Source organism: Neolamprologus multifasciatus, chromosome 11, assembly GCF_963576455.1.
Source record: "Neolamprologus multifasciatus chromosome 11, fNeoMul1.2, whole genome shotgun sequence".
NCBI classification, from domain to species: domain Eukaryota; kingdom Metazoa; phylum Chordata; class Actinopteri; order Cichliformes; family Cichlidae; genus Neolamprologus; species Neolamprologus multifasciatus.
Window position 1 is genome coordinate 35,473,145 of NC_140449.1, and position 23,228 is coordinate 35,496,372.

At 47.1% G+C, this 23,228-nt stretch overlaps 1 protein-coding gene across 4 annotated transcripts in view; it reads left to right on the forward strand.

The window, feature by feature from the left end:
* nek11 (NIMA-related kinase 11) overlaps positions 1–23,228 on the forward strand; it is a 68,680-nt gene that overhangs the window by 43,448 nt on the left and 2,004 nt on the right. The window contains exons 10-15 of one of the 4 annotated variants that reach the window (XR_014876867.1): positions 81–200; positions 2,769–2,862; positions 2,981–3,101; positions 12,353–12,471; positions 14,444–14,592; positions 18,492–18,552. Coding sequence is in view for 3 of the 4 variants with exons in the window: in XM_085177422.1 (XP_085033548.1) it covers positions 81–200; positions 2,769–2,862; positions 2,981–3,616 (850 nt within the window). In the remaining variant the exon portion in view is untranslated. Of the gene's footprint in view, positions 1–80; positions 201–2,768; positions 2,863–2,980; positions 3,758–12,352; positions 12,472–14,443; positions 14,593–18,491; positions 20,490–23,228 lie in introns of those variants that run through there. The other 3 variants (XM_085177425.1, XM_085177424.1, XM_085177422.1) reach the window with 3 other exon arrangements.

Consider the following 23,228-nt stretch of genomic DNA (forward strand, 5'->3'; position numbering starts at 1 on the left):
CTGAGTTCACGTAACTCCATATTTGAGGCTGTGTGTGTCTGTGTGTGTGTGTGTGTGTGTGTGTGTGTGCGCGCGCGCAGGCAGACGAAGGTTCACCTGCAGACGCTCAGGGACAGGTCAGAGGTGGAGAAGATGACCCCCAGAGAAAGGATGAGACTCCGCAAACTGCAGGCTGCTGATGAAGAGGCCGGGAGACTCAGGTGAAACTCCCTTTATCTCTGCAGCCCCGCCTTCCACGCCATTATAGCCGCGCTGGTATGCATAGACCCGACACGTAGGCAGTGTTGGTCAAGTTACTTGAAAAAAGTAATCAGTTACTAATTACTTCCTCAAAATAGTAATCCCGTTACTTTACTGATTACTTGTTTTCAAAAGTAATTAGTTACTTAGTTACTTTTTAAAAACACGATTTACAACCTGAATAGGTGATAAGTGATAGATCTTTCAGCCCAATTCTACTTTTTCTACATAATCATCATACAAAATGTAATCAAATGGAAAAGTCTCTTTTTAAAACTTGTTTTATTAGTTTTAATCTTTTAACTTTATGCATCAAGCAAACATTTAATTATCTGCAACATTCTCTGACTGGAAGAAATTAGTTTAACATTTAAACCTATTTTCTGCACATTCCAGCACATAAAATAAATATTTTGTGTGTTTACACTCAGTCTTTCAAATAGATGCAAGTAAAACACAGCAGAAAATAAATAAAGTCAAAGACTAGCGGTCCTGTTGCTCTATTTTCACCTGTAAAGCAGGAGTGGGGTAGGCGGAGGGTTACCCTGGTGCAGGTGTGCAGCGGTCAGTGGAAGAATCCGCGAGTTTCTCTGTGAGTTTCCCATTACGTCGTAGCTACTCGGTGCTTGTTTGGAAGTTTAGGGGTTTTTTCGCTGTAAAAAGAAGTTTTCTTCCCACGCACAACGGACACTAATGTTTTTGTCACTTTTTCTGGAATCAAACTCAAAGTAAGGTCAGTACTTCCACGCTTTAAACGCTGCACGCTCATACTCTCTCTGCACTCGATATATGATCCATTGTTGATCTGCACACAGCTGTTGTCACGAACGGCGCACTCGCTTACGTCACTGTCATGAGACATTCTCGCAAAAAATCACGGTTTTAGTAACGCAGTAACGCAGCGTTCCTACAGGAAAGTAACGGTAATCTAATTACCATTTTTGCAATAGTAATCCCTTACTTTACTCGTTACTTGAAAAAAGTAATCGGATTACAGTAACGCGTTACTGCCCATCTCTGCACGTCGGGTATTTAGAGAAGGTTGGGTGGAGCTTCACTCCCAGCCGACGGTGAATGTGAATCTGAATGTGAGGCTGATGAGTTATTTTCACAAGAAGATATGAGCAGAAACAGAAACAGGACTCAGTGTTGTGTTAAAAATGCTTTAATCATCCTTCAGTTTGCAGAGGAAATGTGAGGAATACGATGTGAAGCGTTACTATGAGAGAAACAGCAACTGAGCTTCTGCCCTAAATGTATGTAAAAATATAGATAAACAGATAAACTCATATATGCACCTAACATATTAAAACATATTAAAAATGCAACAAAATAATGTGTAACATTCACACACACAGCTTGGATCGTTAGCTCGGCCGACGGTCCGACACAGAACTATTACAAAGAAATGAAATTATAAAAATTGTAACATTGATGCAAAGTCAAAGCAGATAATTGTGTTTGTGTTGCTGGTCGTGTGCAGCGATGAACATTAAGGTTTAATCAGTGTTGATGAATCTACATCTGGAGGAAGGACGACGCTGATCCAGACTCGTGTTTCCTGTTTCACGAGGGGCAGCAGCAGGCGGCTCCATCAGCCGTGACCTCGATCAGGTGGCGTGAGAGCAGAGCGACATTATCCAAATTGGATCTGACACGTTCTGGTTTCCGTCGCCCCGAGCCGGCGTGCTAATCGACTTTCGTCACGGCGAGGGGGCCGTTAAACGCTTGTTATCGTCACCGTGTGCGTAATAAAGTGTGAATGTGCTCAGAAGCCCGCGAACGCCGCCAGCGCGCCGCCAACACGGATCCTCGTCAGATGGCGTGCAGACGGAGATCACATGGGAGGGCAGGGAGGACAGCAGGCCGGCGCGGCTGTTTGGCAGCACGCGGACGGTTTCTGCAGGAACCAGAACCTGAACATGTTTCATCGAGTCCGGCTCACATGAAGAGAGATTTATCCACAAACACGCTGCAGATCCTCCCTGTTCGCTCTTAATGAAGCAGCTGCTGACTCCACACCTGTTTACACACTTACGAGCCCATTAAAGCGCCGTCATCTGTGGTCATCTGTCCGTGGACACGTCGGCAGCCTGTTATCACCTCGTTTATCGGTGCCCAGAAGCCAACTTTCATCACCAGGAAACTTGTGCACTACCCCGAAATAAGCTTATGGTTCCCTGTTTCCTCTCACAGAGAGATGCTGTCAGGAGACGGGTGGAGGGTTGTAGCTGCAGAGCTACAACCCTCCACCCGTCCAACGTGAGGACTTATGCATCTTTATTCTGCAGCTTATTTCATGACCAAAGTGTAAAATAAGGCAAAATAACATGAACAGCAGCATAAGTCACGTGTCCACGTCCCCGAAGCATCTTTATTGAGTGCAGATGGTTACCAGGGAGACAGAACGAAACAGGAAGTGGTGTAAAGGTGCACGAGGTGAGCTGGAGGGGGATCAGAGAAAAACCTTCTGGCTGCACCGCATGAAGGAACTGTTACCCTCACAGCGTGTCCTCTGTCCTCTACAGGAAGCTGGCCGAGGAGAAGTACGAGGAGGTCCACGCCCGCAGGAGGGAGCTGAGGAGCCGCCATTTCGAAAAAGTCAGCGTGGATGTTCTGAATGTAAGAAAGACTTTGTTGTTCCTCTGATACTCGAGTCGGGCTTCGTGGGTTTCTCTGTTGTTCTCTGAGTCTAACTGGGTTCCAGTAAAACATTTAATGCTTTTCCACCAACCGTTAGGAGAGCAGAGAGGGCGGAGCCTGCCAGAGTCAGGCTCAGCCAATCAGCAGCCAGAATCGCCAGAACGCTGGAGGGTCGTCGCCAAAACCGGAGCAGGACGAGTCAGAACCAGAACTGCACGGTGAGAAAACGTCTCCTTTACAACAACAGACATGGCGGCTCGTTCATCGCCACGCGCTCACACACGTACACGCAGAGAGCAGCCGTGACACAGGCGCAGACTCAGAGGACCGGAGCTTCCCAAGGGGTGGAGCTTCCCAGAGGGGTGGAGTTTCCCAAGGAGTGGAGCTTTCCAAGGGGTGGAGCTTTCCAAGGGGTGGGGCTTCCCAGAGGGGTGGAGCTTTCCAAGGGGTGGAGCTTCCCAGAGGGGTGGAGTTTCCCAGAGGGGTGGAACTTCCCAGAGGGGTGGAGCTTCCCAAGGGGTGGAGCTTCCCAGAGGGGTGGAGCTTTCCAAGGGGTGGAGCTTCCCAGAGGGGTGGAGTTTCCCAGAGGAGTGGAGCTTCCAAAGGGGTGGAGCTTCCAAAGGGGTGGAACTTCCCAGAGGGGTGGAGCTTCCCAAGGGGTGGAGCTTCCCAGAGGGGTGGAGCTTCCAATGGGTGGAGCTTTACAGAGGGGTGGAGCTTCCCAGAGGGGTGAAAAAAAAATGATGTTTTTTTGCAAACAACAAACAAAAGCAGCTGGAAATGAATCAAGCTGAACTTTCAAATTCCAAAACTCATTTTTCTGTTCAGGGATGAAAGAAATACGTGTAATTCAGCATCTTCTTCTTCTTCTAATAATAATAATAATAATGATGATGATGATGATGATGATAATAATAATAACGTGCTATTTCTATCTGCCTTTTTGTATTACAGGACATTTGAATTCAAGGATAACAACAATAATAATTATGTTACAGTGATAAAAACATCATTTGGATTAACAGGCTTGCACATGCTGCTGGATTAACCACGAACATAAACACTGATTATTGTTTATTTTGAGCAGCTGTGGCACAAATCGAGCGGCCGTCCGATGAATCTGTGAAGTTTTTTAAAAAACTCTTAAAGAGTGAGAACGTCTGGACGTGTTGAGCTCTAACATGTGAAATATCATTAAAATGTAACTAAATGTAACTAAATTACAATACTCAACACTTTTTCCGAAGCTCGTTTTCTCGGTTGCCACGGTGACGCGAACGCGCTGCAGACGTGAAACGTGCTTCCTGTGGAGTTGCAGCAGCTTCAGATTTGTTTCTGTAACAAACATCAGAAACTTTCGGTTCTTTTCATGGTTCTGCGTGTTTTTCTGAGAGCTCCCAAAGTACGGACCAGATTCAGACTGTGAATTATTCAGTTTGGTCTGTTCTACCATTAAATAATCTATATTTATGTTGATAAAGTCAAACATAAATATCTTCAGTAGGAACCACAGACTTGAAGCAGGTTCTCTTTTCTCCACATCAAACTCAGAACAAAGACCAGAACTCGGAGCTTGCGTGAAACTTCCCGGCAGCTTCACGCTGGACAGCTAAGTTACGCCGGCTGTCTCTCTTCAAGTGTCTTTAACAGGCTTGGAAACATTTCCTCAGCTCGCAGTAATGATCTGTCTTCAGGTTCATGTTGCTCCCGTGTTCTGTCACTGACAGCAGCCAGCGAGCTCGAACTAATAAAATTTGCAGCTGATGTGAAGCAAAAGCTCTCCAGAGGAGTCTGCGTTTCAGCAACTTAATCACACGTTTATCTAAAATCCTTCGGAGGTAATAAGGAAATCAGAAAATCTCATTAAAGTTAATGTCATTTGTAAAAAATCAGCTCAGGCGAGACAAAGAAAGTCTGATATTTCTTTGTTATCGTGCTTTCATCATCGGTCCCTCCTGGATTTTTCACTTTTGATGAGCCCAGTTCAGAGCTGAGGGCAGCTGTGGGAGGATGCTGAGTTTATATCGGAGTTATTCAGGTTTCTGCACAAGAGAAGGAAGCAGAAACATGTGGATGTGAAAGTCTCAGTGCCTTAAAGTGACTCAACATCAGCATCATCCTGTAACCTGCCGACATCTTTGAGAGCAGCTCAAACTAGTTTACATGGAGAAGATAAAAGAGAATAAACAGCTTCAGCTCGACGGCGTCCTCCCTACGGCCGTGTTGGAAAACACTTTGACTGAGCATCAGCAAACAGCTGAGGAGCACTTCCTGTTTCTCTGGGAAACACCTGAAACCTCCGTGAAGTCCCCGAGCGCGAGTGTGACCCAGCAGGACGGATTATGAAACGAAGCTCGCAGCTGGAGCCGTGAGCCGACTCTCCTGCAGGGAGAGAAACACACAAAGAAACGAAGCTCTCTGTTATATGGGAGCAGCTGCGTTGGTTTCTCGTGCTTCCTGGGAGCAGATGGAATTTCGATTCTCCACACGGAGAGTTTTCAGGAATGAAGTGGCGCCGCGGCGTTTCACAGAGCAGACTTCATTTAATGTTTTCATAGTTCTGAACAGAAGCAAGGCGGCTCTGCTCTCTCTCCTCCAGCTTTCAGCTTTTCAGTTTGTATTCGACTGGACGGTGAACGCGTGACGTTCAGGATCAGATCCACATCTCACACTTCAGGCTTCCTTCAGCAGCACAGACGCTGACGATGAGGAACCACCAACAGGACGATGGTTCGACTGCATCAAACTGCTCGGGGAGTCGTAATGAAACCTGAGATTTCCTCTCCGGATGCTCAGAGACAAACGCTGCAGACAAAAATAGAAAGTTCGTTTGTGGAGTTCAAATTTAACGAGAGGCTCGTTTCATGTTATTCCTCAAACAAACCCTTTGCTGCTGTCTGACGTAATGATGCGTTCCCTAAAAGCTAACCATCAGACGTTAAGCACTAACAGTGCTCTGTGCAGCGTGGAGGTGCACAGACGGCCTCCATCAGCCTGTGGAGCGGCTGACGTGACATTTATGGCCCCTCCCTTATCGCGCGTCCTCACCTGCTTTCAGCCGTAGATGATGCAAGCGGTGACCGTGGGACCGCCCACTCATTTCTGACCTCCTTTTTTGAAGACCCAAACATTTCTCCTGTCGTCATGTGACCAGAAGGGGCGGGTCTGGCTGTGAAACCGCTCATTCATTGGCTAATGATTTCTGATTGACAAGTCATTCGTTTTTAAAATGTGACCTTTCCCAAAGATTTTAGACGCATTTTTAGACGAAGTGAAGCTGCAACACGTGCTGAGCAGAAACTCCACCCTCAGGTTCAAATGTGCTGAGCTCTCGCTGTGGACATCCAACATGGCGTCAGACAAAGCTGACGTCAGCGGATTTAACAAACTGGTAGATGAGGGCGTGTTGGCTGTGACGGTGATACCCCGACAGCAGATCTGCTCCTTCACCGTCCTCCTCTGTCTCACTACACGTCCTCATCCCGCTTTTCTCCATCTTTGTCCAATCACGATCCTTCCTCTGCACATGCTCAGATCATCTCAGCCTGAGCTGTCCCTCTCATGCACTCCTGTCCATGCTGGCCTCTCCCAATGAAAACCTGAGCATTTCCAGCTCCACAACCACCTCCTGTCTTTTGCCTGCATCTCTAAAGCAAACCTCACAGGTGCAGCTCTCACTGCCAGCTGCAAACCTTCCTCTTCACTCTTGCTGCCAGTTAGGCTCGTCCACCTTCACAACATTTACTTCTTCCTCTTTCAAACACAGAAGTGTTGCACAGTCACGTGTCATGCAGGAACAATGCTCCGCCCCTTTTTTCCTCCTAAAGCGATAAAATAAAATCATCACATTTATCTTCAAATCAGTGAAGAGTGTTTTACACCAGAGGAAACTGCTCACAGCTGTTGTATTTATATGTGATGTGTTTGATTGATGACGTCAGTCATTCATTAAATGAAATACAAAATTCTGCTTTAAAAGCTGCTCGCCGCCTTCAGACGGCACAATAATGTTCTCTTCTTCATATGTAAACTCGTAAAGATGAGAAAGGAAAATATAATAAAACATCAGTGAAAGTGGATTCAAAGTAACACTGAGCACTGTAACGGTTTTACTCAGTGAATAAAACTGTTTCCTCCTTTATTCACTGACGCTTTCACTCCTTCTTATAGCGTTTTTATTCCCTTACACTCTGTTCATCTGATGTTACTGCATCACGTTCCTCACGCAAACAGAGCCCTCCACAGTGTCAGTGGGCACAAACCTTTCACTGAGTAACAAGGCTTTTATTGTGAAACAAGGCTTTTATTGTGAAACAAGGCTTTTATTGTGAAACATTTACAGGAACATATTCTGTAAACCTCAAACTGATTTTATTAAGATAGAAAATAAGATCATCTGTGGCATAAAAAGATGGACGTGGCTTCCACCACAACGGCCACCAGGGGGCGATGCAGTGGACGTGTTTACGGGAAAACGGCGGTCTGAGTTTGTGGTTTCCGTCACTCACATCAGACGAGTTAAAAACAACATTAAGTGTCAGAAAAGAGTCTCGGTTACACTCATAACTTCTTGTTTTTGGTTGTCCAGCCAGTTTCACTCTCCTTCATGAAAATGTTCATGTTGAGTCTTCACTAACCAATGGGGTGACGGCACAGGGGACGCATGTCCTCACCTGTAGGACTGAGGGTGGCTGTCCTACAGGTGAGCTGAGGAGAAGCTGCATTCAGCTTTTATGCTCCTTATATCTGGAACAAACTCCCAGAAAGCCTCAGATCAGCTGAAACACTCAGTTTATTTACATCCAGGTTGAAGACTCACCTGTTCTCAGCCTCATTTGAATAAAGCACCAAATCCACACTGTTTTACTTTTAAGCTTAAATTTCAAAACTTACCTTTTTTTCCCATTTTAAATCCTGCTTTTTATTTGTTTTTGTTTTTTAATGTTTCTGTAAAGTACGGAGCCCCGCAGGGGACATGGGAGGAAAAAAAAATTAAGACGGACTTTTGCGAGATCTCGCAAAACAAACTCGGGATCTCGCAAAAGTTTTAGCCGCATTCTTCGGAGGTCGCCAGCTCGAAGCCGACCGGGAGGTCGAGGCACGATGTGCCGGGAAAGCGGTGTTCCTCCCGGCTGTAGTAGGTCTCGACCTCCCGTTAGCTTCGAGCTAGTGGGTGTCAGATCTCCGAAAACGTCGGAACCGAGCAGGTATCTGACGTTTACACAACTACATTCACGCCTCAAAATATCTTAAACGTGTATTTTGTGACACAGAAAGAGGAATATTACAACTAAGTAGCTGCTGCCATTGTTGGAATTCAACTTTTGCCAGATCTCGCAAAAGTTTTGCAAGATCCCGAGTTTGTTTTGCGAGATCTCGCAAAAGTCCGTCTTAATTCTTTTTTTCTCCCATGTCCCCTGCGGGGCTCCGTAGTAAAGCACTTTGAATCACCTTGCTGTTGAATTGTGCTATAAATAAACTGTCCTTGCCCAGGAACGATCTCGCTGGAGGAGATGGAGCTGCTGTGAAAGAAGACCAGTGTTTGCGTTTCACAGCAGCCATCGCTGAACTTTGTCACTGCTCTGAAACAGCGAGGAGGAAGTGGAAAGACCCCGCTGGTTACGTCCTTAAAGTGACTCATCATTAGTTTTTGATTCATTTGCAGGCTCTGGTTCAACACCTTGAAACTGCGAGTGTCTCCACAGAGAGACATTTCTAAGTGATAAACTTTGAAAGCTTCACCTTTTCCAAACCGGCATCGTCTTATTTTAGTTTTCCAGCTTCACGCTCCTCAAACCGTTTTCTCATTAAAGGCTCCGAGAGCTCCAACACGACCCGCGACAGGCGGCAGCCCCTCGGAGAGTCACTAAACATTTTCAGCTTCAGCAGAAACAGAGCCGACACCTGAGCCTCGCGTCACATGGTGCTGGAGCTCAGCCAATCAGTGTCTAGACAGCTTGATGTCACAGAGGAGCCGCTGGTCAAATATCTCCTGAGTCAAGAATGAACGATTTCATCCATCAGCTTAATGTTAACTGAGTAAAACACTCGGATCTCATGTTTTATTCTAATGAGATCCAGTCTCGTTTGTCCATCACTGCTTCTGTTTGAATCACGTTCTTACCGAGCTCCATGTTTCTGACAGAAGCATCAGCGTTCAGCTCAGTTTGACTGATTACAGAGAGAACGTGAGCCACACAGGACCAGGAGACCTCCAGCACAACCAGGATCAGGGAGGAGCAGCCTCCAGAGACCGGTCGGTGGTTCAGGGGAGTGAAAAGGGAAGAATTGAGAGACCGGGACAAAATCTAAACCACAGGAGAGAAAATGGAAGTTGATGAAGTGAAGCAGATGCATTTAAACGCACGAGGAGGAGAGCGGTGGAGAGGAAGTGCTCAGTGGATCGTTAGAGGTGTCCTTCAGCCTGAGACACAGGACAGACGCCCGGTCGTTGACGCCGCTGCCTCCCATGTCTTTAACAGGAACACCGAGACGCTCTGACTCCAGCATGTCCTGCGTCCTCAGGGCGTCCTCTCAGTAGGACACACCTGAACCACCTGAGTCATCTGATGACGAGGAGTTGTGTTTGAGCGACTGAGGCTGGAGGACAGTGACTGAAAGCTCGTTGTGTCATTCACACAGAATCATGTAACACGATCCAGAGCTCGCGGTGAGGAAGGTTAGGAAGGTACGCTGACCAATCAGGCTGCACCAATCACAGGCCAGTGCATCCCTCGTCATGTTACGGCTGCAACAGGATCAGGACCAAAACAAAAGGGTGAACTGAAAAAGGTGCTGTGACAGAACGCTGGAACATCACAATGAAGAAAAACAACTGAAACTAACATAAACTAGAAAACACAGTTTTCAGGAAACACAGAGGGAAACCAGAGCGTGTGTGATTATTAACGACGCCACAACAACATGTTCTAATCACTCGAGCTGCTGGAGAAACTGTGGGACAGGGAATAAAACACTTCCACTTGTTCTGGTCTTGCCCAGTGATCAACACTTTTTGGGTATCGATTCATTCAGTTACAGATCATTTTAGTAACAACTTCCCTTTAATTGGGATGAACTTTCGTTTGGATATTTATACTCAGTGAATGTAGATAAAACGTCCAAGCTGTTGTTATTGTTATATGTTGTTGGTATTCTGAGTCTGGCTGCCCGTAAGACTGTTACCAAGAAATGACTCAGTGTGAAAATTCACTAAATGACTGGTATGAGATGTTTATGGGATGTTTAAAATGGAAAGAATTACCGTCATCAATAGACTCAATAGACTCTATTTGGGATAAATGGAAACATTTTGTCAAGGAGACCCGATTTTGTTTGAATCTCTGTAATTATGTATTTCTGAATTGTTATGTGTGTATATGTGTATGTCAGTATGTATGAGTGTATAGGTGAATACATATGTATATATGTGTTTCGCATGATAAGGTGAGGCCAGGTTTCACAATGAACTCACCTGAAACTCTGGCTGATTGGGACCCACACCCAGTTTACACCTTGGCTCAGGCGATTAGAGGATCATCAGGGGGTCCTTTTGTCCCTCTGTGGGGGGAAACTCCCACTAGGTTTATATCTGGGACTCTCCACCATTTGACCTTAGAACTGAAGAAGCTTCTCGGATGAAGGTGAAACGTCTTCAAGTAACTTAAAGAAGTCCAGACGCTTTTCTTTGCAAGCTCCTTTGACAACATATGTATGTAGGTATGTGTATGTATGTCTAAGTATATGGGTGTGTGTGTGTGTATACACACTAGATGGTACACCCGTTTGTTTATTTTTGATTATTTGTGTTCTTATAGGTTGTTTATTAAAAAATAAAATATAAAAAAACAAAAAACAACGCGACAACAAACAGCGCTCAAATACACAAGAGAGCAACGAGGGAACAGGAAACACAGCGGGGACACAACGAGACGGGGAGGAAAACCAAAGACACTCACATGGAACTATCAAAATAAAACAGGAAACCAGAGGCCGACGCTGAAACGCAGGCTGACACGGAGCTACGACTGAGTGAGGGACATGAAACAAACACGAAGACAAAGAAAACAGTGAAGAACTTAGAAGAGACTGTATGATGAGAAAAGCACGAAATCCCCAAATATCAAAGAATCCAAACATCAACACTGACTCAGCACCACGTCATCCTCCATCCACATGGAGGTGGCGGCGTCATGCTGTGGGGATGAGGGTCGTCAGGGTCGAGGAAAAGATGAACGTGTTTGTGGTCTGATGTTCGGCTCCGTCTTCATCTCAACAGACCAGTGCAGCATCCTCATCCTCGCTGTAGACAGTGATCCGTTGGACAGCCTCTCGCTCACCTGAGATACTTACTCTAAACTTCCTCCTTGACAAGGGAGCAACAACCAAAAGTTAGTTACGAGCGTCCAGTTTTGGGACGCCTTTTCCATTCCAGCTCACGTGTTGTGACGATGTCCACAAGTTAATCGACCTCCGTGGGAGAAACGTTTAGTGTGCTGCAGGCACTGAAGGAAATGATCGTAAAATCACTGCCTTAAATCTGATCAAGGAACTTGCAGATGAGCTGTAACAGGGTTTTTCCAGGTGCTGAACTCTCCAGTTTTGTAAATAACTTGTTAATCTGAACAGTCGGTGATTTGGGAGCTCAGAACATTTTATTTTTATTGAAATCGCAGTAGAGGCGGCGTTCGGCCTGTCTTTGACCTCTGCCTGACTTTTCTCTGCATCTTTTACTTCAAACTTTTATTTCATGGTAGATTCCCCTCACGTACGCTCCCAGAGCTCCGCCCTCTCCCTAATCCCAGTCGTGTGATTGGCTGATAGCGGCGGAAGAGGCTCAGTCAGACCTCAGAGACACCATGAATTAAACATCCTCCATCTTTACAATTCTCCGAGCTCGTTAGCAGGAATAATTACCCAGACGCAGCGCCTGGTAAAGCAGACAGATGAAATCCATCAAGACTAAAGAGGTTAGGAAGCTTTCTGTTCATCCACTCTTTCCTCTTCACTTTAGGAGAACATTTAGTCCTCGGCTGTGTGCGTTTTAAATAGAAGTGCGCACACAGGCCAGCGTGGTGTCACTGTGATCACATGTGAAGCTTAAAGTAAAACACTGAACATTTCTACCCAATGATAGGGAGGAGTTTCTGTGATCTGCAAGCAGCTTTGCAACCCACCTCAGCCCCAGCTCCTGTTTCATGCTGTTTCTGGCTCAACGAGTCACTGATGGCGGCTCTGTGAACATACAGGTGACTGGGCGTGGTCATGGATCTTTAACCCTTTGATCACCAGGATGCTGCAAACAAAAGTCTCTTCATGGTCATCTTGCATGTCTTTGTTTTGTCTTATTGAATTCATTTTGAGTGTCTTTGGTCATTTTCTATCTGTCAGCTGTCTTGTTGTCTTTGTGGTTGCTTGACTTTCTTCTTCTCCTGTGGTGGTTGTTGAAGTTGTTGCTGTACGTGTGCAGATATCCCTGAGGATCCTCGGGCTGCAGAAGTTTATTACAACCAGGACAGGTTCGACTCGTGCTCAGAGGACGACGAGCCAGCGGCACCTGCAGAGACTCTGTACCTGTCTGACCCACAGGTGAGCTGCTGTCATGTTTGAACTGTTTCATTTATAAAATCTGCACAGAGACGAACACAGAGGAACGTGTGCGAGTCGAGCGCCGTCTCGCTCTGTTTCCTGCTCTGTGTTCAGGAGGCGTGATGGGATTTTGTTTAGCTGCTTAATCAGTGTTAGCATTAGCCTGGATTAGCATGACGCACACAGGGAGGATGGTGTAGGTGGAGGAGCTTCGACTGCAGCTCTCAGGCGTCTCTGCTGGCCGGCTGAGTTTTTGTGCGGCTCGAATGATCATAATACAATTGTCACGCGTCCAGAGAAGCCGCCTAAAACCTCTAATTAGAGACACGCTCGCAGCGAAGGAGTCCTGACCCGCCGCTAACGAAGATGCACATTGTTAGCAGCTCAGTTACTCTGAGAGAAAAGGCGCATTTTTAACGCCAGAGCTGGAAACTCTCAGCACAAAATGTGAGAGAATAACCCGACAATTAAAGACGCTGAAGGTGATTTAGGGAGTCTGAAGGATTATGATGGAAACAAAAGCAGCTCATGTGCTCGGTTTGTTCCTGTCAAAGGAGAAATGTCCGCTCACCGATGGATCATTAAAGCCGCCGTGCACCAGGGCTCGGCGCGGCGTCTGAAACAGGCGTTTGGTTGGTGGAGTCGTTCCTGCTTCTTGTTGTGTCTCTTAAGCCTTTGTGGGTCTTTTTGTTTCTCTTTGTGCAGTTTAAGATAGTTTAACACGTTGTTGTTTCGCTGCCTCTGCAGCTCCTCTGTACCATATTTATTTATTCTTATTTTTTAAGTGTGATCTTTGTTAAATCTAAATCTTTGCATAAATGATTTTTAGCCTTTGGATGGATTTTTAAGGTTTGATTATGATACAAATATGATTTACTGTAATTCAGTTGATTCAGTTTTATTTATATAGCATCAAATCCCAACATCAGCGCCCCTGTTTGAGCAAACAGCGACAGTGGGAAGGAAAAACTCCCTTTTAGCAGGAAGAAAGCTCGGACAGGTGGGGGAGGGGCGGCTGTGTGGGAGCGAGGAACGTTTTCCGAGTTTAAAAAATGACCTCTGTCATCCTGAGGCTGGACCTTCTCCCTTTAAGTCATAGAGCTGTTTATGTGCTCATTATTCCCACCGTCCAGCAGTGCTGGGAATAATGTTCCCACAAAGAGATAAAGGTTTGTTTTTTAAGGCAGAATAAACGAATGAATACAAAACGCCGATCCTGTACATGAAGTTAATAGTTCAGTAACAGCTTATTGCAGGACTGTATGCAGTATGTGGGCCAGAGTTTGACTCCTATGCTCTGCAGGGATCCCTTTCCCTGACACGAGCCCACAGCTACAGGGGGAGTCAATCCCATTTTTCGGCAGACAGCAGCTCTGCATCCCGGGACGATTACCACCAATTTATAACCAAACGGCCGAGTCCAATTCACTTCCATTAGAGACAGAGAGAGCCCGCGGTGAAGGCCAGCAGCCAATTTGTGGTTGAGCTTCAGAGAAAGTGGAAGGCTGGGAGAGATTAAACCTATTTGTCACTGCTGATAGTGATGACAGGAAACAGAGAGGAGAAGAAGAGAAGAAATGGAGCGAAGCTGCAGATTGTGGAGCCGGATAATTAGCGGAGCCGAGACACAGAGACGAAGCTCTGACTCTGAGAGGACGCGATGCTGGGTCACGTCTCTGGAGGCGATCTCGTCTGATAGCTGATAGATTTACTGTGGCGCCCAAATCAGAACTGTACTATTACAAATACCAGAGCGCTGTTGAATGAATCAGGCTTCAGCTTTAGACGCATGTCAAACTCTGTCAATGAGCGAAAGACCTGCTGAATAAAATATGGTTTAAATACTTACAGGATATTACAGGTAACGGTCCAGATTCTTCCGTTTTCCTAACAACAGCTAGTTTTCTTTTCTACTTTTTAATTGATTTAAGACTGATGCTCATGCATTCATCCTCTGACCTGATGTGTTCAGCTGCAGCTCGTCTGTCGAGCTCCTGTGTAGATGGGAGAATGTCAAACCCCGCCCTAAACAACAGGCAGAGCGAAATGTGAATGAAACCGAGTGCAGTGACTGGGAACGCTGTTAAGCCAGAAGATGTCAGGTGTTGGAGCTGAGGAAACGTACGTGCTTCAGAAAGTTAGTAGATTATAACTTTATTATAGTTTCTGACCCCGAGATACTTGAGGAGTTCAAGTATCTCGGGGTCTTGTTCGCAAGTGATGGGAGAAGGGAGCCGGAGATCGACAGACGGATTGGGGCTGCAGCTGCAGTGATACGGACGCTGCACCGGTCCGTCGTGGTGAAGAGGGAGCTGAGTGTAAAAGCGAAGCTCTCAATTTACCGCTCGATCTACGTCCCTACCCTCACCTATGGTCACGAGCTGTGGGTGGTGACCGAAAGAACGAGATCGCGGATACAAGCGGCGGAAATGAGCTTCCTCCGAGGGGTGGCTGGCCTCTCCCTTAGAGATAGGGTGAGAAGTTCGGCCATCCGGGAGGGGCTCAGAGTAGAGCCGCTGCTGCTCCACATCGAAAGGAGCCAGCTGAGGTGGTTCGGGCATCTGACAAGGATGCCTCCTGGGCGCCTCCTGGGTGAGGTGTTCCAGGCATGTCCCACCGGGAGGAGGCCCCGGGGCAGACCCAGGACACGCTGGGGAGGTTATATCTCTCGGCTGGCCTGGGAACGCCTTGGTGTTCCCCCGGATAAGCTGGAGGAGGTGGCTGGGGAGAGGGAGGTCTGGACCTCTCTGCTTAGGCTGCTGCCCCCGCGACCCGGCCTCGGATAAAGCGGATGAAGATGGATGGATGGATAGTTTCTGACATGTGTGATGTTTGGTTTTATTAATCAAGCAGACACAAAACCAAGTTCTTTGCAACAAAGGAAACAATGACGAAGCGTATTCTCCTGCTTATTATGTATTTTGTGGTTTGGTGAAATAATCCAACCTTCCCTGAGAAAGAAGCTGCTGCTGTAGAGATCACTGCAGAGGAACGAGGCTCCACAGATGTGGAGCTATCCCATAATTACTCAGTGTTTGTAAAGTAACATCTGTGAGTCTGAAGCTACAGTTTCTAACTTCAATTCAACTTTATTTACACAGCGCCAAATCACAACAACAGTCACCTCAAGCTGCTTTATACTGTAAGTCAGACGCTACGATAATAAATACAATCATATGACCCCCTATGAGCAGCACTTTGGCGACAGTGGGAAGGAAAAACTCCCTTTTAACAGGAAGAAACCTCCAGCAGAACCAGGCTCAGGGAGGGGCGGGGCCATCTGCTGTGATTGGTTGGGGTGAGAGAAGGAAGACAGGATAAAGACATGCTGTGGAAGAGAGACAGAGGTTAATAACAGATATGATTCAGTGCAGAGAGGTCTGTTAACACATAGTGAGTGAAGAAGAAACACTCCACGTCACACAGTCGTCTCTTGCAGGAACCCAGAACGTTAAAGTCCATATTTTATTTTCTTCCATAAAGATCGGCCCACCGGTCATTTCTGTGAGCAGGTGATTGTGTCATCGCACTTGGATGGGTGCAACTCGTCACCCTGATGAAACCGAGTCAATAAGTTTCTCTGCGTGAGTCGTTGTTTAAACGAATCTTTATCTCACACTGTTGCAGCTTCAAATGTTTAAGTGAGCGGCTGCATGAAGATAAATATTAAAAAAGCTCTAGTGCAGGTTTGCGTCCCCATCGGGCTCAGACTATTTCATGGAAATTCATTCCTCAGTGGTCGATCCCGTCGTGCAGCAGAACAGAAATGAAGCCCATAAATGTTCCTGAATGATGAAGAGTAACAGCCCCATCGCTCCTCAGTTATTACAGCCTGGAGAGGCGATAACACCGAGGAAGAGGACAGGGCTGAGTTATTGCCACAGATAATGAAAAATAATATTCATTATTAGTGGAGCAGCAGTTGACTGATGCTGTCAGTGTAAGTGGGTGCAAAGTGAAACGCCTTCCTCCTGAGCGGTGAGGGAGGGGCCACGCCACAAAGTGAACGCTCAACATTCACCCAATTCAAACAACCAATCAGAGCCTGAACTAAAACGACATCCATCCACCTGTTTCCTCTCTTTACAGAGTGAAGATGATCCAATAACATAACTCGGAGTTTCCTGTGGGACTTTATCGTCTCTCACATCACTGTGGAGAGTTTTGACCCACTCGTCTTTACAGCGTTGCAGATCTGCTGCTGTGCTCGGGTCATCGTGGTGACCCGGTTCAGTCCACGCTTCAGCAGACAGACGGCCTCTCGTCTGACACTAGAATACAGAGGAGTTCATGGTGCCCGAATCCTCGCCCCTCCACCACCGTGCAGTTGGTTTGAAGTGTTTGTGCATCATGGCCGAACAGCTCCGCTTTGCTCTCGTATGTTCAGATGCAACTAAACTGTCATGTTCAGTTTACAGAGCAGAGGTTTTCTCCGTGTACGCTCCCAAACAAGCTGCACTCGTTCAGTTATTTCCTACACGATGACTCGTCTCTCAGCTGTAGACACCGAAGTGCAGAGAGGTTTGTCACAAATGCAGCAGACGAGTCTTTCCTGAAGCAGAGCATCTTTCATCAGCCGCACACTCGGACTCCGCCTCTCTCTTCGTTGTGCTGCTTTGACAATCAGCTGAGAGTCCTGCCTGACGTGGTCTCAGTTTTCCCGATTCGGCAGCACGGCGACGGGGACGTGGATGGAGCTTTTCTTTCAACAGCACACTTCAGCCTGCTGTTTAAGGTCTACGTGTCTATTGTGGCCAAAGTTATTCCAGATAAATCGGCTTTTTGGAAAGCTGCGGGGAACCACTCAACACAAAACCAGTTTTTTCTTTTAGCTTTTGTTCCCACGACAGAGAGTGCAACGATAGCCCCGGCACACCACAGACACCTCTGTGGGCAGCAGAGTCCATTTAAATGTGCATTATGGTCTTTTTTATGTATTATAAATGGACTTTTTCAGTGTGTCAGCAGAACTTTATAAAAGTTCTTCCCCAACTTTTGGTCAGAAAGCCTGTGGTCTGATGTGTCACGGCCGAGCGGGCCGGTGTTTGTGGAGCCGAATGCAGACAAGAGAGAATAATCGTGGCTCAAGAGTTGGGAGTTCGTCTTGTAATTGGAAGGTTGCCGGTTCGAGCCCCGGCTCCAACAGTCTCGGTCGTTGTGTCCTTGGGCAAGACACTTCACCCGTTGCCTACTGGTGGTGGTCAGAGGGCCCGGTGGTGCCAGTGTCCAGCAGTCTCGCCTCTGTCAGTGCGCCCCAGGGTGGCTACATTGTGGCTACATTGTGGCTACATGAAGCCACACAATGCTACACATTGTAGCATTGTAGCACACAATGCTACACATTGTGTAGCATTGTGTACACAATGTACACAATGCTACAATGTAGCCACAATGGCTACAATGTAGCTGTGGCTACATTGTAGCCATTGTAACCGTAACCCTAACCCCTAACCCTAACCCTACCCCTACAATGTAGCCACAGCTACAATGTAGCCATTGTAGCTGTGGCTACAATGGCTACATTGTAGCCACAGCTACATTGTAGCCACAGCTACATTGTAGCCACAGCTACATTGTAGCCACAGCTACAATGTAGCCACAGCTACAATGTAGCCACAGCTACATTGTAGCCACAGCTACATTGTAGCTGCCATCACCAGTGTGTGGATGTGTAAAGCACTTTGGGGTCCTTAGGGACGAGTAAAGCGCTTTACAAATACAGGTCATTTATCATTTAAACAAAAAGTGCGGCTTTATTATGGCTGATGGAAAACAAAGCAACAGTGACGTGGTTTCACAGAGGCGGCAGCAGCACCTTAATCCAGGGCTGCGTGGACTTTACATGTTCACACATGCAGGTCAGCTTATCTGGTGATTGTAAACTGGCCACAGGTACGACTGTGACTGTGACTGGTTGTCTGTCTCTGTAACAATAATAATTATGTGATTTTGTTTGTAATTATAGAAAGAATTGATCATTCTGATCAGACTAAAAGATTCCCCTCCATCATCTTCCTCAGGTCAGGGAGCTTGAGGCCATGATGAAGCACATGCAGGAAGTTCTGGATGAGGAGCTGAGCGGTGAGCACCAACAACACTCCATGCACAGACACAGAGCTGGGCGGTGCTCCACCCGACACATGACACTGCTGTGCAGTAACTAAAGCAGTGACCGGTACAGCTGCAGGCATCGTGGTCATCAGCAGGTCATCAGGAGTGTTTTCAACACAGCTGATCTACTTCAGGTCGGCGTCTGAAGAAATAAACGCTGCTCATCTCTGGCACATGCTCAGTTTGTGCATTTGCTGTGAAACTGAGTTTCTATTACACATAAGATAGCCGTGCACACAGTCTGCGTGTGCTTTCCATCACGAGTCCTCCTCCCCCCGCGTCCCCAGCCTCCCTCCCTCCCCCCCCCGTTCCCGTTGGCCTGGTTCAGTCACCGTCTCGCCTCGGCTGTGAAACCTGTTCGTCTCGCTCCGCTGACCTCAGAAAAAAGCCTCCACAGTTCACCTGCAGATGAAACCTCGCTCTGTCTTTTCTGCTGCCTGATGAAACGCTGTCACGAAACAGGGACACCGCCTGCAGCTTCTCCACCCTTACTGTACGAAACCAGCACAAATCCACCCGAACGCTGTCAGACATAATGAGCACGACCGAATGTGCTGTGAAACGCACCAGGTAACCGTTTTCTGCTGCATCTCATTAAGTAAGAAAAACCTATTTAAAAAATCAGGACAAACTCTGAGTGGATCCAACATCAGCTGTGGAGGATCTACTTTTTATTTACAGTTTTTATTATTATTTTTATTTATTTATCTACAGTCGGGACAGAAGCAGCCAGTCTGAGCATGTTTTACGTGGAGTCGATATCTTTTCTTGTTCAGAGACACAGCAATGAGGAACCAGAGTGATGCTGAACAGTCTGAGAGGCAGCCAGCGCCTCCGGACGCTTAATTAGGCAATTATTTTAAAGCATGTGTCAAAAGCAAAGGGGAGGCGGCCAACGGACTAAAATTTGAACACCATTCATCATCATTATCTGTAAATAGGAAAACTTAAGTCGCTGCTTCATCACAGCTTCATCAGAGGCTCGTCCTCGTTTCCTCTCCAGGTTTGTGGTAAAAAGGAGAAGAAATCAGCGTAAAATGAGCGTCTGGCTGTTTCAGTGCTGCTGGGTCTCTGAGAGTCTCACAGGTCTGGAGACTCATTTATAATAATTATAATTTATAATTCTTGGCTGGTTTGATCTGCTGCTCACACACACACACACACACGCAGACGTTTTGGACTTTTAACTGGAGTTTCAGAAGTTTTACAGCTTTTCCTGCTGAACATTCATACGGCACAAAGTAATGAAGCAATAACCCAGAGGGAGGGAGAACATCTGCTTTATCTGTGAATACAGACACGTGTGGAGTCCACAGATACAGAATCTCCACAGCAGGTAAACAGATGCTGCATGAAAGCGTGGATCGTTCACCCGACAGAGAGGGGAGTGTCACTGGTCCGGCTGGTCCACAGTCTCATTCTTCCACACACCACCCACAGCATGTAGCTACAGGTGGGGGTGGACTGTACAGCAAAAACTTCACTCCTCCCCTTTGCAGTAACTCCTCCCTTCACCTGGTCTCAGACTCTGGGCGCCGCCGCTGGAGGGCATCGCTCAAAGCCAACAGAGACGCATCATCAGCATCAAACAAACAGATGAACAGACCGCTGCTTCATGCACCTTCCTCTACGCCTGCGTGCATTCACACACTCACTCCGATGGCTGTGTTATTCCAACTCAGGGTTGGAATAGGCCACACCTGAGGCCACACCTCCTGAGGCCACACCTCTGAGACCACACCTCTGAGGCCACACCCCATGAGGCCACACCTCTGAGGCCACACCTCATGCCACACCTCTGAGGTCACACCTCTGACACCACACCTCTGAGGCCACACCCCATGAGGCCACACCTCTGAGGCCACACCCCATGAGGCCACACCTCTGAGGCCACACCTCCTGAGGCCACACCTCATGAAGCCACACCTCTGAGGTCACACCTCTGAGGCCACACCCGAGGCCACACCTCCTGAGGCCACACCTCCTGAGGCCACACCCCATGAGGCCACACCTCCTGAGGCCACACCTCTGAGGCCACACCTCATGAAGCCACACCTCTGAGGTCACACCTCTGAGGCCACACCTCATGAAGCCACACCTCTGAGGCCACACCTCCTGAGGCCACACCTCATGAAGCCACACCTCTGAGGTCACACCTCTGAGGCCACACCTCTGAGGCCACACCCCTGAGGCCACACCTCCTGAGGCCACACCCCTGAGGCCACACCTCCTGAGGCCACACCTCATGAAGCCACACCTCTGAGGTCACACCTCTGAGGCCACACCTCTGAGGCCACACCCCTGAGGCCACACCTCCTGAGGCCACACCCCTGAGGCCACACCTCCTGAGGCCACACCTCATGAAGCCACACCTCTGAGGCCACACCTCAGAGGTGTGGCTTCATGAGGTGTATCAAATGTATCAGAGTTCTCATGACTCTGATACATTTGTCTGTGAAACAGGAGACAACAAACACAAACCTGATTAGGTTAACACCGAGAGCTTCATCACTGTTGGCTTTTGTGTTTCCACTCAAAGCATTAGTTGTACAAAGAGTTCAGCGTGTTTCCTGCCTGTCAGGTTCCTGCTTAAACAGACTAATTATTCCCTTTAGGGAAGCAAAGTAACAGAATGCAGCATCAGCAGAGATAAACAGCCATTAAATCCCCGGATATTTAGCATCCAGTGAACGGACGAAAGGCCCGGAGCAGCCCAGAGCCCATTATCCTGATTTACTGTCCAGTCGTTAGCTGTTGAACAGCAGCTCAGAGTCTGTGCTGGCCGGGAAACAAAAGCAGCAGCAGGTTTGCTTTTGTTTAACACGTCCGATTCAGTGTGAAGGAAGAGACTCCCAACATCGATAACAGATACAGAAAGGTGAAGCTGAAAGACATTAAAAGGACCTGATGGATACAAAAATAGCTGAAAGCAGTGCAAGAGTCGCACGTGATATTTGTTAAACGGAGCCACTGAAGCCAAATCATTTCTGATTATGAAATGTGAAGTCGTGACGTGAAAGCAGGAAGGAAGTAAAAGAAATCCAGAGATGTGAAGAATAAAAAAGGGTTCAAATATCAGCTGGTGTAGCGCCGACCGGTCCGGACACGACGCCCGGCGGCTTTCGGTTTAATGATCTCTGTGAGGGCGTCAGCTCGTTAGCATTCAGAGCTCGTTACAGCTCACACTTCCTGGCAATCAAGAGCCTCGTTAAGACGCCGAGCTCGTTAATCTTCAAAGAGACTTGAAGCGGCTACCTGTGACTGAGACGGCGCACCTTTGCTTTTATGAAAGTTTTCAGCCTGGTCATTTTCTGTGTCTAGATTCTGGCAGCAGCAGATATCCTGCCATTATAATCCCATTAGATCACCTCCACACTCTGCTGTGCTTCTGTCGATGGAGCTGCTCCTGCAGGAAGTGAGGACGCCAGCGCTTCCTGAAATCAGGATCACGTCACGGTAATCTGCTGTCAGTCACTGTATCCAACAGCAGCAGCATTAAAGGGTCACTGCGCTGCGTTAATAGCAGCAGGTGGAGGTGATATAAATGCTCAGACTGGATTAAAAGCAGCGACCATTCAAAACGCTCACGTGTAGAAACGTCAGATTAAAGGAAAAACCCACCATGAAGAAACTTAGCAGGTGTTTGGCTTCCAGGTGACATGCAGAGCGCGGTCTGCAGGTAGCTGTCATCAGGACTCGTCACATCACTTGATGGAGGAACCAGCCAATGGCGTGCAGCCTGCTCACGCTGGCCCTCCGTTCCTGGACTGCATGAAACCGGCGGAGCTGCAGCTTCTTTTTCTCAAAAATGGTTCAAATATTTCATGTGAGGAAAAACATGACACATGCAGTTATGACATGTCTTATTAAAGACTGACAGCAGAGTTTCTACGAGCCTCCACACGCCGTGTGTGCTGCAGAGCCACAGTGAGGGATTGGTCAGGTTGTTGTCATGACTACCACAGGTGAACATCCCTCACAGCCACTGGTGAAGCGTGCTGGGGGGTGTAGTTACCAGTTATGGAGTTACATCAGGTAACCAGGACACATGTTTAAATTTGTGATATTAGAAGTACGGGAGGAAGAACAGATAACTTTAGTGTTCATGTTGATTTAGGCTACGTTCACACTGCAGGCGAAAGCGCATCAAATCCGACTTTTGTGACCCTCTGCGACCATCTATCTGATCATGGTGTGACAGTGTGAACGGCACAAATCCGATATTTTCAAATCCGATCTGGGTCACTTTCGTATGTGGTGCTGAATCCGATACATATCTGATGTTTTAGAAAGCTGCTGTTTGATGGTCATGTCGCATTAAATCCGTCTTTTACGTCACTGACACAAGACAGACGCCAATTATCAGCGCCGGAGAAGACATCGCGAACGCTTCCTGTCCATCCAGTGAAACTGTTGGGAAGACAACGTTGGAGAAACGTGAACATTTTATTTGTACTGTATAATCTGCAGATTCTGACAGAAATCTGCAACTATCCTTTGAAGCAGCGCTCCTCTAAAACAGCAATAAGGATCATTATTAGGTTATTTACATTATTATGTAAATAACAAAATAACTTAAAGCAAAAATTGGGAAACGTGAAGTCCAAAGTCTTTATATTAAAGGTTCATCAGTCAAACATACTGTT